This window comes from Rana temporaria, chromosome 3 (assembly GCF_905171775.1).
Source record: "Rana temporaria chromosome 3, aRanTem1.1, whole genome shotgun sequence".
Taxonomy (NCBI): Eukaryota; Metazoa; Chordata; class Amphibia; order Anura; family Ranidae; genus Rana; species Rana temporaria.
In genome coordinates, this window is record NC_053491.1 from 165,550,239 (window position 1) to 165,569,192 (window position 18,954).

The 18,954-nt window shown below is 48.7% G+C and overlaps 1 protein-coding gene across 2 annotated transcripts in view; it reads left to right on the forward strand.

Moving 5' to 3' along the window:
* Positions 1 to 18,954, forward strand: part of ASZ1 (ankyrin repeat, SAM and basic leucine zipper domain containing 1) — a 479,027-nt gene that overhangs the window by 118,155 nt on the left and 341,918 nt on the right. For both annotated transcript variants that reach the window (XM_040343761.1, XM_040343762.1), the window contains one exon: positions 11,167 to 11,278. In XM_040343761.1, coding sequence (XP_040199695.1) covers positions 11,167 to 11,278 — 112 coding nt within the window. The remainder of the gene's footprint in view (positions 1 to 11,166; positions 11,279 to 18,954) is intronic.

The following is an 18,954-nucleotide window of genomic DNA, read 5'->3' on the forward strand; positions in this document are numbered from 1 at the left end:
TTTTTTTTTACATTGTGCCATTTTGCAAAATGGTTAAAATCGAATGTACGCAAAAATGTAAATTTCTTATTCATACATCATGGGACACGGAGTCGGGCTGATATTCATTACCTGTTATACATCATCAGGTGAACGACACTGGTAGATCAAAGATCTTTAGACAGGAACCCCTCCCATATGGAAAACACATCAGTTTTTTTTTTACCAGTGTCCACAAGGTGAATGGCACAGTTTGTTGGAGCGCTCTGAGCTCCAGGTCTCTATTCCTACAAACGGTTCTTAAAATGAATCAAGGGATTGACCGATCGGATCCATTTGAACACAGGCTTTTATGCCTAAATAAATGGTACCTGAGCCTTAAAAAAGAAGACTCTTGAGCCTGCAAGGTTTTACCTGTAAGCTTCCTCTGGGCACTGGACCCTGCGGAGTGGAAATCCTAGACACTACAGCACTAAGGCATTTCCTGCAGGGTGTTCTACAGGTCCAAGGGAGTGGACCCTAAAACTGAAAGGGTACCCAGTCCTTGAAGGTCCCGTGTGACTGGAACCCACTGTGAAGGGTGAAAATTGGGCCCTTCATTTCTAAGTGGCCCTGCGCCTGGATGGGTAAGTGAAACCCCTTTTATGACAATTTTTGGGACACCCCATAATATAACATTCAAGCTAGCTAAGTGCTGGACACCTGTATGCGGTGACCATACGGGGGAGTTTTTGGCTTAACTGTGGGTGTTTGCAAAGTGTACTTTTTTTTTTTTTCTGCTTGTGTCTTGCTGTTTTTATCTTTCCTGTATGACACCGGTGCGCATTTTCACTTGGTTCACCATGGCGCACTGCGTTCGCAAGTCCGCCGCTGTATATTCAGTTGTTTGGTGGCCACCACGCAGGAAGTGTGACAGATCTCTCCCCGCAGTCTGGACAAGAGGACATCCAGCTGATGTCTGCCTCTCAGTCAGAGGCTTCTCATCCAGACCTTGACCATAATGGTTAGTTCTGCCTTTAAGTTGCCCAGTGCAGCTATTCAGCCAGCTGTTGCAGCAATTGGTATTTGCCAGTCCATAAAGGATCGGATCAAAAGGCCTAGTAGGCCTAACCAACAGGGTGATCTGCCTGAAGATAAGACAGATATTCCTCAAGCGCTGTATTTTGCTGTTGATGCCTTTAAAGGATTCTATACAGCAGGTTTCTTGTCTGAATGAAATAGATGATGGTGACTGCGCTGTGTGAGGAAGGGTAAAGAGCAGATGCACAAGGAAGTGAGTAGCAAAAACCCACCACTGAGTAATCGCTAGAGCCAGTGAGGGTGGGAGGTCTGTGAGTCAGTAATGGTGAGCATAAATTAAATATTAATCATACACTATAAATTAAATGATGAACATCACAAACATGAGAAGCATGTAAAACCAAACAGCTTAGTTAATGTGAATAGTGCCAAAAAGTTCAAATATAACACAATCCAGATGAGGTCCCAGAAGTCCCAGAAGAGGGAAGATATGGGACCGTAATAGGTAAAGAAGTCAAATAACCGCTTAGTTGATGTGAATGGTGCCAAATAGTTCAAATATAACACAATCCAAATGGAGTCCCAGAAGTCCCAGAAGAGGGAAGATGTGGGACCACAATGAGGTAAAAACGTCAAATAACACAAATAAAGTCTGCTAGAGGCCTCCATGTGAGTGCACGTGCATGTGATATATTATCTTCCACACCTGCAGTCACAGTATTATGCCATATTTGCCCTTGTCTTTCACTTTCAACATGACCATTTGATTTGGAGATTTTGATGTCACCTCTACCCTGCTGAGCCTGTGAACATACAGTGTGTAAATTGGTTTTAGGCTGTCTGTGCAATGGCCTGGAGGTGAGCCTTTTATACCACTAGAGGTGTGCGCACCAAAGTCTGCTGTTCAACCACGGGATACCCCCTTGGGCCTCTATTATTGTTCACAGTGCACTTTAAGATTTCATTTGTGTTATTTGACGTTTTTACCTCATTGTGGTCCCACATCTTCCCTCTTCTGGGACTTCTGGGACTCCATTTGGATTGTGTTATATTTAAACTATTTGGCACCAATCGCATCAACTAAGCTGTTATTTGACTTCTTTACCTATTACGGTCCCAAATCTTCCCTCTTCTGGGACTTCTGGGACCTCATCTGGATTGTGTTATACTTTTTGGCACTATTCACATTAACTAAGCTGTTTGGTTTTACATGCTTCTCATGTTTGTGATGTTCATCATTTAATTTAATTATAGTGTATGATTAATATTTAATTTATGCTCACCATTACTGACTCACAGACCTCCCACCCTCACTGGCTCTAGCGATTACTCAGTGGTGGGTTATTGCTACTCACTTCCTTGTGCATCTGCGCTTTACCCTTCCTCACACAGCGCAGTCACCATCTATTTCATTCACACATTTCTGGCCAGGACCGGTTCCAGGTAACTGCAGCAGTGCCCCCCCCCCCATAGTATTTAGCACCGATGGCGCGAGAGCCCTTCCAATTTAAGGTTTCTTGTCTGGCTCTCATGTCTGTACATAGGCGCCGACTCTTATGGCTAAAGAACTGATCAGCTGAGCTTCCTTGTAAAAAGTTATTAGCAGGTTTTCCCTTTCATGGGGAATATCTATTTGGTCATCAATTGGATATAGCCAAAAAAATTCCGGAGGGAAGAGTTCTCTACTTCCCGTGAAGAAAAGCACCAGACGTCCCTCATTTAAAACTTCAGGGACTGCCTCAAATGTCTGTTCCGCCACCCACAGGGCGCAAAGGCCAGAAAAATCCCTGGGTCCAAAATTCTTCTAAACCCAGCACCAAGCCCTCCTTTTGAGGGGACTCCCCCACTCTATCGAGTGGGGTGAATGTTGCTGGACTTTGCGGACATTTGGAAAACAACAATTCAGGACGAATGGGTCACCTCAATTATATCTCGCGGTTACAGGCTGGATTTGCGGGGGATGCCCCCCAGAGGTTTTTCAGATTCAGCGTACCCTCGGATCCTCTAAAAAGAAGCTTGTTACTCCAAGCACTACATCACCTAGTGCATCAAAGAGTAGTTGTAGAGGTTCCGATACTCAAAAGGGGCACAGGTTTTTCTCTTCTGTTCATGGACAGACACAGCAGCCTTTGACCTTAGGGTTATATCCGCTTCCTTTAGGTAGAGTTTAGGCAGAAAAAAAGCACTTTAAGTGTTAACACATTCCTCAGTGCAGCTCCTCCCAGGGGGCGTGGCCCTCCCGGGTATAACCCACACCCTGCTCTAGCAGCCTCAGTTTTTTTTCTGCCTGACAGGAGAGGTCAGGCACTCTGGAGTCCTGTACTCTGCAGATTTTTTTCTTGCGATTTTTTTTTTTTTCTTTTTCTTTCGCTTTTTATTTTGTTCCTGCGTTTTTGAATCCTGTGATTCTTCTATCAACAGCCGACTGGGTGACAGGCTGGGTCTTGACTCTTGTAGTCCCCCCATGTTCGGCCATCGAGCGTGTGCTGGCCCTCGGCTCAGCTCTGGGTCCACGACAGGCCCCTTTTCTCCAGGTGCGGCTGGGGAACATTTTGTTCTAGGGCGCACATATGACCGGCCTTTATGCCTTTGTCACAGTGTGTCTGGCTGACAGCCATGTTGTTTTATGCAGACGTTGGTTCTGTCTGGGATACCTCCAGCCGGTGGTCGCAGGACGGGTAAGTAGTGGCCCCTTGCTCAGGTAAGGTGGTATGGCTGGATTTTCCCCCTGGGAGGTCAACTGAGGGTTTGCCCTGCTTTCCTCTCTCCCTTAATTCTTTTCCCATTTGAGTAGCGGCTGTGAGGGGGGGTTTTTCAGGGGTCTCTTTATTACACTGGGGCCTGTGTGTAGCGGGGGGCTGTGTAATGTTCACTGCAGGGGGCTGTGTGTGTTCGCTACAGGGTCTTTTGTGTGTGTGTGCTGCGCTGTTATTGCTGTGTCACTGTCTTTTTAAATGCGCAACGCCGGCCATTTTGCCGTAGTCGCGCTTTCTATGGCTCGGCGGCCATTTTCCTGTGGTCCTATGGCGTCTTTTTGCTATACGGCGGCCATCTTGGAATTTCGTTTGGCCTTGTGGGGCCGTTTAGCGCTCAGGGAGACCGCAAATCTCTGAGGGGACAGACAGCAGCGCGGCCGGCTCTCAGCATGCTTCAGACTCCTCTCAGCTCGCGCTGCACCGGGCGGGGTGGTGAGTTCCCTGGGGGCCCCCATATTATGTGTAACGGCCGGGAGGTGACCGTGGGTGGTTTCTGCTTTGCAGTGGGGTGACACAGCGGTGGGGCACTATGGAGCCTGGGCAGGTTCTTCTTCCCCACACATGCCTGAGTTGACCCTTGATGCCCCTCCCCCTGCCACATCTGTTAGGCTGCTCTGGAGGTTTTTTCAATCCAGGTTGAAGCAACTGGTGCCCGGATGGGGGGTGAAAACCGCCCCCTTCCTGAGCTTGCTTCTGGGGAAACCTCTGACACAGAACCATGCCCGGCTGTTGCCTCTGGTTCTGTAGTGTCGGAGGATGTGGGCTTGACCTACGCGGACAGTGAGGATGACTCTGTTCAGGGTCAACTACTGACAAGGAATTTGTTGGAGCTCTTATTTTCTGCGGTGCGTGAAACTCAAATAGAGGTTTTGGCAGAGGCACCAGATGTGCCGGTCCCTTTTGGGTTCCGCAAACCGCCGCGCACTACAAATGTGTTTCCTTGTATTCCTTATTTGGACAATTTTATTGTACAAGGAATGGGATACGCCGCAGAAAGTTTTTGCTTTTGAGGAGGACTTTGTGAAAGACTGGGTCTCTCCTCCTTCTGTGGCTTTTCCCGTGTCCAGATTGAGCAAAGCCACCACGTTATGTGAAAGGGGCTCCTTCCCTTAAGGACCCTGCTGATAGGAGAGTGGAGGCTGTGGCCTGCTCCCTATTCGCTGTAGTGGGTTTGGCGGTGAGGCCGGTTTTGGCTCTAGTGTCACAGACTGACTGAAAGGGCGTAGCTCCTGCTGCAGGAGCTGGAGGCACAGGATGCTTCCGAGACCCAGTAAGGACCTGGCTGAACGGTTGGTTCAGGGTCTGATGTTCGTCTGTGAGTCGGTTCTGGATACGCTCCCCTTGCTTTCCAGGGCCTCCGCCTATGCGGTGGTATTGCGCCGCCTTGTGTGGCTGAAATGCTGGTCTGCGGACCAATCCTCAAAAAAAAAAAAAAGGCCTTGGTGGATTTACCCTTTAGGGTGAGCGGCTTTTTTGGGTCATCCCTGGATGACATCAAGGATGCCACGGGTGGTAAGAGCACGCTGCTTCCACAGTCTGGGAAGGGCAAGGAGCCTCGCCGTACGCAAGGGTCCTCCTTTTCTACCCCTGAGCGTTTTTCGTGCGCCCAGCACGGCGGGTAAAAATCTGCAAGGCGCTGAGGCCCCGCTGCGGGGCAGAGGCGCGCCTGGTACCGCAAGCCTAACAAGCCTGCGGACAAACCTGCTTCCGCATGTAGGTCTGCCCCCGCCCGTGTCTCGGGTGGGGGGCCGACTTCACGAATTTGCGGCTCGGTGGAGGTTTCTTCTTTCCGACCGTTGGGTTTGCGACGTAGTTTCCTCGGGGTAAAAGTTTCTCTCTTGTCCACCAAACGGATTCTTTCCTTCCAACCTCCTCCGGATGGCTCTGGCGGGGGCTGTCCAGGATCTTCTGGTCAGGGGGGTGATTGTGCCAATTCCCTCACAGCAACGGTTTCAGGGGTTTTACTCCAATCTGTTTGTGGTCACCAAGAGGGAATCCTGGACCTCAAGGCCCTCAATTGTTTTGTCAAGATACAAAAATTCAGGATGGAGTCGATTCGCTCGGTGATGGCGGCACTCCATCAGGGGGACTTCATGGCGTCTTTGGATATCATGGACGCGTGTTTGCATGTTCCCATTTGCACAAAGCACCAGAGATCTGTGCTTTGCGGTCGGGGAGGACCGTTTTCAATTTGTAGCCCTCCAGTTCGACCTGGCATCGGCACCACAGGTTTTTTGCCATGGTGCTCGCCCCGATACTGGCCCTGCTAAGGCAGCGAAGAATCGATATCGTGGGATTTCTGGACGACCTTCTCCTGAGAGCTTCTCAGGGTTAGAGGAGGATGTGTCTATCACGTGTCAGACTCTCCAAGAGTTTCGGCTGGCTTCTGAATATCCAGAAGTCAGTGTTCCGTCCCAGAGACTGGAATACCTGGGACTAGTCCCAGACTGGAATACCTGGGACTAGTCCTGGACTAGTCCTGGATAGTCCTGGAATACCTGGGACTAGTCCCGGGTTTTCCTCACGACGGAAAGACTGAATTCCCTGCGATCTGCTGTGCAGCAGTTGTCAGCCCAGAAGTGGTCGTCTCTTCGATTCTGCATGAGAGTTCTGGGTCTGATGGTGGTCTCTTTCGAGGCGGTCCCGTATGCCCAATTCCACACCAGGGAGCTACAGAAGGGAATTCTGTTTAGTTGGGAAAGCTCCCGTCTTCTCTGGATTACCAGATTCAGTTGAGCTATTTGGTCAAGTCTTCCCTGGTGTGGTAGCTGACGTCTCCGGTGCTTCGGACCGGGTAGTCTTTTCTACCGTGCCGCTGGACAGTGGTCACGACGGATGCCAGCCTCTCCCGTTTGGGGGGGGGGGGGCGTTTTGGGCACCCAGTCAGCCCAGGGGCGCTGGACTCAGAAGGAGTTCCGCCTGCCGATCAATGTTCTGGAGCTCCGAGCGATCAAGCTGTGCCTTGCCAGGTGGTCCCTGGATCTGCAGGTCAGACCGGTCAGGATCCAGTCCGACAACGCCATGGCTGTGGCGTACGTCAACCATCAGGGGGGCACACAGAGTTCAGCTGCGGCGACGGAGGTCGCGCACATCCTTCGGTGGGCCGAAAGGTCCGTTCTGGCTCTGCCGGCCGTGTACATTCCGGGGGTTTTTGAAATTGGCAGGTCGACTACCTGAGTCGCCAAAAGCCGGACCAAGGTGAATGGTCACTTCACCCAGGGGTGTTTCACAGCCTGTGCCAAAAGTGGGACATTCCAGACGTGGACCTTCTAGCGTCCCGTCTCAATCGGAAGGTGCCACGGTTCGTGGCCAGGTCGAAGGACCCGTGGGCGGATGTGTCAGACGCGTTGGTGGCGCCTTGGGGTCCCTATTGCCTAATTTATGCCTCCCTTCCTCCTGTAGCTTTTTCCTCGCCTGCTGCGTGGAGTGGAAGCCGTAGGGATTCCAACAATCCCGTTCGCTCCAGGCTGGCCACACCGCTCCTGGTACGCGGACCTGGTGCGTCTGGTGGCAGACGCCCCCTGGCGTCTATCCCTGAGAGAAGATCTTCTGTCGCAGGGTCCGATCTTCCATCCTGTTTTACAGTCGCTGGCTTTAACGGCGTGGCTGTTGTGAGCCAGGTGTTGTAGGACCGGGGCCTGTCCGGCTCGGTGGTTTCTACCGTGCTGTGTGCACGGAAGTCTACTTCACGTAGGATTTACCATCATACGTGGAAGACCTGCGTCTCTATGTGAAGAGATGAAGTGGCACCCCCGTGCATACGTGGTGTCTAGGATTCTGCTGTTTTTTTACAGCGGGGAGTGGATCAGGCTCTCGCCTTGAGCACGGTTAAGAGTCGGATTTCGGCTCTGGCTGTTTAACTTTCAGCGACCATTGCCAGCGCACCCCTTGGTGCGCTCGTTTGTGCAGGGGGGTCTGGCCCCTCCTGTGCGCTCTCCACTGCTCCCATGGGACTTGGATTTGGTCCTCTCGGTGCTTCAAGATGCTCCCCTTTGAGGACGTTCGGAAGTTCCCTTTGTTGACTCTGTCACAAAAGGTGTTTTTTTCTGGTTGCTATTACATAGATCAGACGGGTGTCTGAACTTGCGGCCTTGTCCCGCAAGGCTCCCTACTTAGTCATCCATGAGGATAAGGTGGTGCTGCGACCGCAGCCTTCTTTTCTCCCAAAGGTCGTTTCGGCCTTTCACGTTACTGTGGACATTGTTCTTCCATCCTTATGTCCTCAGCCGAAGAACCCGAAGGAGGCCACTTTACATTCCCTGGATGTGGTTTGGGCTCTTTGTGTGTGTTTATCTGCTACGGCTCCGTTCCGGAAGTCGAACTCACTGTGTCAGTTTTGGGTCCTGAAAAGGGTCTGACGGTCTCGTCGGCCACTATTTCTAGGTGGATCCGTCAGGTTGTGCTTCAGGCCTATGCCCTGAAGGGGCGGGCGCCTCCCTTTTAGGTTACGGCGCATTCGACCAGGGCGATCGGTGCCTCTTGGGCTTTCCGACATCAAGCCTCTGTGTTACAGGTGTGTGAGGCAGTGACCTGGTCGTCGGTCCACATTTTTTCAAAGTTTACAAGGTGGATGTGAGTGCATATTCTGATGACTCCTTCGGCCGCATGTCCCTGCCATTTAGCCTATTGTCGGCACCCCAGGTGTTCACGAATATGTTGAATCTGTTGTATTCTCAGGTCATTCCCCTTGCTTTAAATAGCTGGGCCTGTTCATGTGCTCTTGGCCGGCCAGTGTTTCTCTTATCGTCTATGGACAGAAACCTGTTTATATAATCAAATACATGTTACTTTAACAGCGCTGAACAGCCCCACCCAGGGGGCGGTCCCTCCAGACATAACCCTCCTCCCTGCAGTATGCAGCCTCAGTTTCGTTCTGCCTAGCAAAGGAGGAGGACGTATGGCTCCCCTTGGGCCCAACGCCCTGAGGAAATTTTTTATTTTATTTTCCAGTCATGGCACTTTTCGACCAGAGCAATTGGTGCTTCCTGGGTTTTCCGACATTAAGCGTCTGTCTCACAGGTGTGTGAGGCGGCGACTTGGTCGTTCGTTCACACTTTTTCCAAATTATTACATGGTTGCTGTGAGTGTAACTTCTGATGCTTCTTTCGGCTGCTAGGTTATGCAGGTGGCTGTTTAAAGTTGCACCTCCTCCGTTGAGGAGCTCTGCTTGTTTTGGGGTGAAGTTAAATTGGTTTTACTGATACTGTTCCCACCCCTCGTTTTTTTGACAATGCTTGGTGACGTCCCACTTGTCAAGATTTATGGAGCTGTGTCCGTCCTTGGACGATACGATAAGAGAAAATTAGAGTACAAAAAATTTGGATTTTTTGTACTCCTTTTCTCTGACGTCCATGGACAGACACAGCACCCACCCCTTCTTTTTAGGTTTGTACTGCTTGTTACGAACTGAGGCTGCATACTGCAGGGAAGAAGGGTTATGTCTGGAGGGACCGCCCCCTGGGTGGGGCTGTTCAACTCTTTTAAAGTAACATATATTTAATTATCTAACATGTTTCTGCCTAGTCCTCTCCTGTGAACAGGAACATAACCCACTTGCCAATATTTAAGGAGCTGTGTCTGTCCATGGACGTTGGAGAAAAGGATTTTACGGTGAGTACAAAAAATCCTATTTTTTCCTTTGCTGCATGGGAGTTTTGGGACTTATGGTAGCCTCCTTTTAATGTCCCCTTTGCCAGCTCCTTTGTAACAGAATATTCTGCAATTGTTTTGCTAGCTAAGTGTGCTGGGATATCTTGTTTGTGATCAAGAAATTAGATGGGTTTATATTCAGGTGCAAAAATCCACTGTCGTTTTCATCACTGGATAGTCTGATGGCTCCATGAGATCAGTACACTCTGATCTATGTCTTTCCTCCCCTGAAATGTCTTGCTTTGCAGGATTGAGAAAGAAGGCATTTCAGAGGTCCTCCCTGCTCTGCAGTGATCCAGATTGATGTGACAACCTGACCTGGTAAGACTTCTAGAAGATGCATCGTGGGCCATGCTGTCTGAATCTATTGTATTGTCCCAAAAACAGGTATACCACCCTGCTTTTTGGTCACTATTAACCACTTCAATACCAGGCTCTTTTACCCCACTTCCTGTACAGCCCACTTTTCAGATTTCAGCGCTGTCACACTTTGATCGCTGTCACATTTTTTGTCTGATTCCTATGATCACAGCTAAAAAGTCAACATCCCACAGGGTTTATCCAGTGTGGAAGGCTTACTTCACTTGCTGTGAGTCTAGGGGCTTTTACCCCAGGGGCTTCTCTTTGAGATAACTCCTCTCCTTCCCGCAGTTGGTCCTGGAACAGCATTTGGTCCAGCATCATCTGCTCGTTCCATTTTTCAAGAAACTGTTGACCTCTCATGCTTTGGCTAAAACCTTTATGCAGGGGGTCTCCCATGTGGAACCCCTGTGACTCTCTGGGATCTGAATTAAGTGATTTCTGCCCTTCTAAAGCTGTTTTCACCTGTTATGTAAGCCTCCCTCTACTCTCAGTATTTTTTTTTTTTACCATTCCTAGGTGACTCACACAGAACACTGTTCAAGCTTATGGTCTCAAGTATCAAATTCTTCATTTTCCTGCTCTCTACTGGGATTGAGTGCTTTTTGGCAATGGGCACCTGTTTCCCAGATTTGTCATCTGGTCCTCTGTCTTCTGTTCACACAAATTTTACCTGGTGGATTATGTTGTCAAATCTGATGCTAGCTTTGGGGAATGAGGATCTTCAGGTGGCTCTTTGAGCTACAGACTGTTCCTAGTTTTCTATCACTTTAAATCCATTCGCGTGTTTTGCTATGTTGCCTATTCCTCAGTTGGAATGCTTTAGAATATGCCAAAGGGTAAAAGACTTCACGTCCCTCAATGGACAAGAAAGGAAATCCAATATTTGTATGCACTGTAAAATCCATTGCTGTTCCCACTGATCTCACTGATGATTGATTGTTCTTGGTCTTTGGTCTTTTTAGCCAGCTTCTGAGCTGTACATACTCTTAAAGGATTGGACACAGGCACACAATAAAAATGTAGACCAGATCAGGGATAACCTCTCTTACAACCAACATTGGTTGTAATCGCAGAGGCGATCTCCCCTGCTGTTTCCTGCCAGGACCCACCAGTCTGCGCCATTTTTTATTGAACTGACTGACACGTGTGTACTAGGCTTAAGCTAGAAAAATGAAGACTAAGCATTCCCCATATAGAATGTATATGCTATGGGATTTCTTACCATTGGAAGCTCCAAGCAATGTTAAAAATCTGCCCCAAGACTAAAATATGTTTTGTATGAAGCAGCGTTGTAATGTTTTTTGTTCAGTGCTATGTACATTTTAATATATGCTACAAATATACTTGTTCCATATAAAATATTCTTGCATCTAAAATTATTGTAATCAATTTTTTTCAGGAAGAAGATTACTGCACTTATGCATGCTTCAAGGGAAGGCCATAGTCAGGTGGTTACACTTCTGATTGCTCATGGTGCTGATATAAATGCACAAGATGGAACTGGCTATACAGTAAGAATGTTTTCAATTTTTTCCTTGATTTGACCATTTAGTTTTCACATTTTGTTTATATATATATATAGATATCCTGTCATTAAGGGACAGTTCACACCATAGAAACGCAGTCTGGATGCGTTTTTGATGCAGTCCCCCCCCCCCCCCCTTTCTTAACTTTAAACAAGGATGTGTGTTCCTGTGCGTTTTTGGTGCAGTTTACAGCATTCCAGTACACTCCAGTGCAGGAAAAATGCACTGGTGTGAACTATGCCAATGAAAACCATATAGCCTACTTTCCATGCGTTTTTGATGCAGGACAAAACGCACTAAACTGCATTTGGTGTGAACTGACCCAAAGGCATTTTTATACGTTTTGTAGAATATCATTACCAGTGTAAGACTATTCTGGACAATATTTGATTAATACAAGGTGATATTGGATAATGCTTGATTAGTACAAGGTGATGTTACGCACTTCACATGAAAGAGAAAGATACAAATGGCCTTTTATTTTGGTGTTGTATATCTGGATTGTTTACATTTCTTGCACAGATGAGAGAAAAAATATTGGTTTGAGTGTTTACACCATATATCTTCTTTGAATATTCACATGTATGAGGGATTATACATACACAAAGTACCGTATTTATCGGCGTATACCGCGCACTTTTTTGCCCTTAAAATCAGGGCAAAATCGTGGGTGCGTGATATATACGCCGATACTCGCTTCCCTCGCTTTTTGAACGCCGCCGCCGACATATACCGAGCGCAGTACACTCGGGTACACTGGGCCAGGCTCGGCTCCCCTTGCGGTTATGCGAGAGGAGCCGAGCGTGCCCGAGTGTACTGCGCTCGGTATATGTCGGCGGCGTTCAAACACAGTGCGGGGATCAGCTCAGAGACAGCGCGGGAGAAGCGGGGAGGACACCACGAAGGCCGCAGACAGACACCGGACAAGACCGCCGATGGACGCCGGGCAAGACACCAAAACTAAGTAATAAAACATTTTTTTTCCAGGAATTTCACGTCTAGATTAGGGGTGCGCGCTATACGCCGGTGCGAGATATAGGCAGATAAATACGGTATATTTGGGAGCACATTCATTGACGGACACAGCTCCTTTTTATTCTTTACCTTAGGGTTGTATACCTTCCTATCAGGAGAGGACTAGGCAGAATCATGTAACACATGAAAAATGGCAAAGCTGAACAGTACCGCCCAGGGGGCGGTCCTACTGGTTATAACCCCTCATACTGCATCCAGCAGCTCCAGTTTTCTGCCTAGTATAGGAGTAGGACCTGGCTCCCGGTTGGGACCATTGGTCCTGGGATTTTTCTACTTTTTTGATCCTGTTATCTACAATCAACAGCCGGCTGGGTGACAGGCTAGATAATATGGATCCTGGTAGTTTCTCCAGCCCGGCAATCGTGCATGAGCCGACCTTTAGCTATGCGCTGGGTCGACCACGACATGCCCCATTACCGAAATAAGCTGGGTGCTCGGGTTTCACTATCCACAGGGAGGTGTTCTGGGCTATCTAGGTGGAAGGCCTCAGTGCAGGGTTTTCTGCATGTTGGCGGCCTTTTTTTCCTTACCTCAGAACGGCTGGCGGGCACTTTGACGTAGCCCGCGCTCCCCTTTGCTGAGGCGGCTGGCGGCCATTTTCTTGTAGCCCCAGCTTAGTTTTTGCTCTAGAGCTGGGAATGTTCCTTCTGAACAGCGCAAACAGCATAGAACACATCAGACTACAGGAGAGAGCTGACGGCAGTGCTGCGCAGTACCTGGGGCAGGGTGGTGAGTCCTCTGGGGGGGCCCCTCAGTCAGGTCAGCTAGGAGGGTGGAACTTTTTTTTGTGTACCTTGCCTTTAGTCCCTACTGGGTGTCAGGCCAGTGTGCGTCAGTATGGGATAAGAAAGAAAGTTTACCGCTCAGATGTCCCAGAGAACTGCAAGGTGGAGTCCAAACACCTGGGTGCAGGCACTGCAATAATATGCAAAAATGTGTAGAGAAAAACCGGGACGGCCAAACTCCAAAAAAAAATGTGTTCCTTTTAATAAAAACTGGTCACAACATGAATATGTCACAGCAAAAAATCAGGAAAAGAGCTAATGCGTTTCACACTATCATACAGTGCTTATTCATTCAGCTATGAATAAGCACTGTATGATAGTGTGAAACGTGTTAGCGCTTTTCCTGATTTTTTGCTGTGACATATTCATGTTGTGACCAGTTTTTATTGAAAGGAATACATTTTTATTTTTGGAGTGCGGCCGTCCCGGTTTTTCTCTACACATTTTTGCAAGTGTGCGTCAGCATGGCGTCAGAAGCTTGCGCTTCTTCACCAGACATCCCTGTGGTAGCAACCGGTGCCTCTGCACCTGCGGATGCTTTGTCGGCTGTCCTGGAGTCCTTTGTTGCCAGGGTGGAAGCGGTGTGCGGGCGCAAGGGGGGTAAAAAACGCCCCCTCCCCCCACCATCTTCTGGGGAAAGCTCTGATTCAGACTCGGGCCTTGCTGTGACACACGGCCCCTTTTCTGACGTGTCAGAGGATGTGGACCAGGACCATTCGGGCAGTGAGGATGATTCCGTGTCCGGGTCAGCACAGGAAAGGGGAACTTGTTGGAGCACTTGTCACCGCAGTGTGGGAGACCCTAAAACTGGAGGATACGGTGGGAGCATCGGTCCCTTTTGGGTTCCACAAGCCGGCCCACACTGCTAAGGTGTTTCCCTACCTAACTTATTTTGATAAGTTTATATACCAAGAATGGGAACAGACCGCAGTGGGCCTTTTCAGTCCCAAAACGCATGGCGGTTCGTTGTCCAATCAAATTGGACATCTCCCCCGATTGTGAACTTCCCGGTATCCAGGTTAAACAAGGTAACCACGATTCCGGTAGAGGGGACCCCTGCTTTTAAGGACCCTGCAGACAGGAGGGTTGAAGCAGTGGCCCGGTCCATGTTCATGGCAGTGGGGTCAGCATTACGGCCAGTGTTGACCACGGCCCTGGTGTCCCAGGCACTTACAAAATGGGCAAAAGGGTTGCACCACGAGTTTGTAGACCAACAGGCTTCCCCAGTCTGCATGGAACTGGCTGACCAGTTGGTGCATGGCCTTAAGTATGTCTGCAATGCTGCCTTGGATACAGCTCCCTTGCTTTTCAGAGCCTCAGTATCTGCTGTGGTGCTACTTCGCCTGATTTGGCTAAAATTTTGGTCCGCTGACCAGACTTCCAGGAAGACTTTGGCGGATTTGCCCTTCCAAGGAGAGAGGCTATTTGGAGCCTCGCTGGATGACATTATTATAAATGACCACTGGGGTTATGGGCACGCTGCTCCCACAATCCAGAAAAGGTCCTGGATTGTGGCCAGGGCCCTCCTTTTCTGCTCAGAAGCGTTTTTTTCGTCCGCCCGGGCCAGCAGGTAAGCGTTCCCAGGCCAACAAGGTGCCAGCTGAGGGACAAAAGCGTCCCTGGTTTCGCAAGCCAAACAAGCCTTCGAACAAATCTGCGACAGCATGAAGGTTTGCCCCTGCCAGACTCTTGGGTGGGAGGTCGCCTTCGCGAGTTTGCAGCTCGGTGGACCTCCCTGATTTCCGACCAGTGGGTTTGCGAAGTAGTTTCATTGGGGTACCAGATGGTTTCTTTCTTGTCCACCAAACAGGTTTTTCCCCAGTCGTCTTCCAAGTCAGCCCTTGAGAGATGGAGCTTCTCCTCACAATCAGGAAACACATTGCCACTCATTTTCCTCCCTTTGAGAGGCCGTCCCTCAGCTGCCTGGTCAGTCTTAGTGTTTCCTCCATCCGGAGGAGACCTGTTGCCAGAGGACCTGAGGGGGGGGGGCTCCATCTCTCATGGGCTGACATGGACAGGCGTCTAATCAGGCAGCAATCTTTTGTGCAGTACAAAAGGGTGAGTTGTATAGATCTCACTGACAGTGGTGGAGCCTCAGAACGGCAGGGGGTCAGGGGACTCACCGGTGCTGTTATGTGGTGGAGGCGGTCGGCTTTATGGCGGCCACGGGCAACCCTCCTTAGGCTGTGTGCAGGAGGTGTCCCGGCTTTGAATTTCCTCTGTGCCCAGGCAAGGAGATAGGCGCCATTTCGTTGTTTCCTTGGCGGTGTCAGCGGGAGGCGTGTACCCACGTCTGAACGCCGCTTGACCCGGAAGATGCGGCGCATCACTTCCGGGGCGGAATGACGTCATCGGCGTGCGCCGGGGAAGATGGTCCTTTCCCCTTAATGGCGCGGGAAATTCAAACAGCCGGCTGGTGTGATGCACGTGAATGCGGCTGCAGGGGACGGCATAGGGCGCCACAGTGTGCCAGGATGCTGGAGGAGGATGATATCCCGTCAGGCCAGGCTCCAGGAGGTGAAAGCACCAGCAGGATACAGGTAGGCACCAGTGGGTGACCTTTGTATTAATTTTATGGGACAGCAGCTAGATGGTGGTGGTCACTAGCTTAGCTGGGGCTTACAGGGGTTACTAGTGTCACTGGGTGTGCACTGTAATATTGTATGGTGGAGTGTGCTGTAGTCTCACCGCCATTGGGCCCCTGTGTTTTTTATCTGTTGGCAGATGAAACCACCTAAAGAGCCAAAGCCCACTCCCAGGAAGAAGTGTGCAAAGTGTAACGCCAAGATGCCTTTGAAATACACAGAGCCGCTATGCCAAATTTGCATTGACAAAGTGGTACAAAAGCAGTCTGACGCAGTTTATGCGAAGATTTTTGGATCCGTGAGGGATGATATGGCTAACACCTTTTAAGGATCTCAAACAGTTCATTACAGAGGTTAAACCTCCAGCAGTTCCTTTGGGAAATTCCTCTCCCATGGCCTCACCCAGATCGGAAGTCGCATGAGTCAGTGAGGGAGCGAGCAGGCAGCAGCGCAGCTAGCATTATGGCCAGCGATGACTCCGAACAGGAAGAAGGGAGAGAAGAAAAAAAGAAAGGGACCCACTTACAAATTATCGCTAGAGGATGTGGATGATTTGCTTGGGGCCATTTATGAAACTCTGGAAATTGAACATGAAAAAGAACCTTCCAAACATGAACTAATGTACCAAGGTCTGAGGAAGAGGAATTCCAAGGTGTTCCCAGTTCATCAGGTGATGTCCGATACGAATGGACAGATCCAGAGAAAAAAAAGCGATTTCCTTTTAGCGACGACCCAAAGCAGGTGTGGAACAAAAATCCAAAATTGGATGCACCACTTTCAAAAATCTCAAATTCTTCATTGGCATTTGAAGACATGGGGCACTTAAAAGATGCCATGCATAAGAAGGGTGATATCATCCTGAAAAGAGCCTGGGAGACAAGTATCGCCATCCTAAAACCAGCTCTAGCTACCACCTGTGTGGCAAGAAACCTGGAATTTTGGTTAACCCAGTTACAAGAACATATCAAAAATGGGAAACCTAGAGAGGAGATCCTGAAGACTCTTCCAGTGCTCTCCAAAGCAGTAGGTTACATTGCGGATGCTTCTGCAGAGTCCATTAAACTGGCGGCAAGGTCAGGCGCACTAGCTGTCGCAGCAAGACGTGCGATTTGGATGAAAACCTGGACAGGTGACGCTGCATCCAAAGCTAGATTGTGTAATCTACCATTCACAGGAGATTTGCTTTTTGGTTCAGGCCTAGATGAGGCCCTGTAGAGAACAGCAGATAAGACGACTTTTCCGGCTGAATAATTCAAATTTCCACACAAAAGATTTTTTTTGTGGAAGAGATCATCCCCAAGAGGGAAAGAAAGAGTTCCCGAAGAAAAACTGGATGGGTCACAAAGGAAAACAAGAGTAATCCACTCTTTGGCGCTGCTAACCAGCCACCAGTGACAACCAACTGCCAGTAGGGGGAAGATTGGCTACCTTCCTATCGCAGTGGCAGAAGGCGACAGCCAATCCGTTTATTCTAGAAATAATTGCAAAGGGCTATTCTCTGGAATTCAATGGCCATCCTCCAGAGAGATTCCTATTGACGAAGCTCCCCAGACATTCCCCGCGCATCAGCAGGTCCTGCAGTGCCCCAAACAGGGCATCCCGACAAGTCGGAAAATGAAGGTTGGAGGGAAAAAGGATTTTACGGCGAGTACAAAAATCCTTAAAATAAAAAAAATAGGAACATTGCACAATTAATGCACCGTATTTTTTGCTCCATAAGACGCACCTAGGTTATGGAGGAGAACAAGAAAAAAAAATATTCTGAACCAAATGGTGTACTAAAATATTTACCAGTGCCCATGAAATGCAGCCTGACCGTACTGTAACGGCTACCCCCTGGTAGGGAGGGGGTATCAGCCGTTGGAGACGTCCTTTTCCCTGGCAAGTTGCGATATGCAAGTACCGCCGGTATATCCCATCCACGAGATCCAGAGAGAGAGAGTGTCCCCTTTCAAGAACGAGACGAGGCTGCGTTTGAAGGGTCAAACAAGACTGATTTTTAATGGCACATTCACCTAGAATATATCTGGTTACAAGCTGTACAGGAACAATGAAAATCTCCGCCCCCTCCTCACACAGGGGGGGCTTCAATACAGATACTTTGAAATAATGACATCCCCTTGAGCTAATCAGTCTCTAGCCGGTTCGGCTCCGCGCTATGTTTAACATGACCTGATCAGACACATTCCTTTATCAATAGAATTCAATTAACCTTTAGAACAATACACACTCAGACCATCCCATCAGCATACACCTGACAGACTGCTAACTTGAACAATACACAAGAGAGTCAATTAACTAAGAAGGGACATTAGAATTTAGCAGTTAGTCATTCTACAATTAACCCTTTGTATGCCTCACTGTAGGATTATCATGGATGTCCAGGCAGAATACATAGGTCCGTTACACATACGCCGCCCCCGGTGCGCCCCATCCCAATGAAATCAATGAGCAGCACCGCCGAAGTGTCCCTTTATCCCTTTTCCAGCCGCTAGCGGGAGTTAAAATGTGCTGCAAAGTTGACGGTAAATGCCGCTAAAAATACGACGCTCAGCGCTGTGAGTGTGAAAGGACTCTTACTGTGCATAAAGATTATCTAAAAATATTTTTTGATCAATAACATTTTATCAAAATACATAAAATTGCACCTATATAATGCTGTGACCAACACACAAAATGAACCCAAAAATTCATTTTTTTTTATGAAACCGATACAAATTCTGAAAAGCAATAACATTTAATTGAAAACACAGTCCACTTTGCTGCAAAGATGGTCACTGGCTGCCTGCAGGAAGAGAAATGGTATATCATTGATCAGTGTACTCTGTACAGCTTTGCACAATGCATTGTTTCAAGGTAAAACTGTGCTACTCTTCCTCAGTGATGAAGAATGGAAGAAAAGGTTGGAAACATGCAAAAAGGAGAGATTGTCCCTGAATATGTGCTCCTGGAAAAGAGCCAACTTTGTTACCCCTGCAAAGGGTTATTTTCTAAAAGATGTTTTTTATGCTGAGCTGGGATTAGGAAGAGAGAGAGAGGTCAGTGAGAAGTGCACACACTCACTTGAAATACTCCTGGGGGCTCTCTGGCTCATTCAGTAGTATATCAGGCTCATTCAGTAGTATATCAGTGTTTGTCGGCTGCTTCTTTTTAACCACTTGCTTACTGGGCACATAAACCCCCTTCGTTCCCAGGCGAAATCTCAGCGTCCGGCACTGCGTCGCTTTAACTGACAATTGCGCGGTCGTGCGACGTG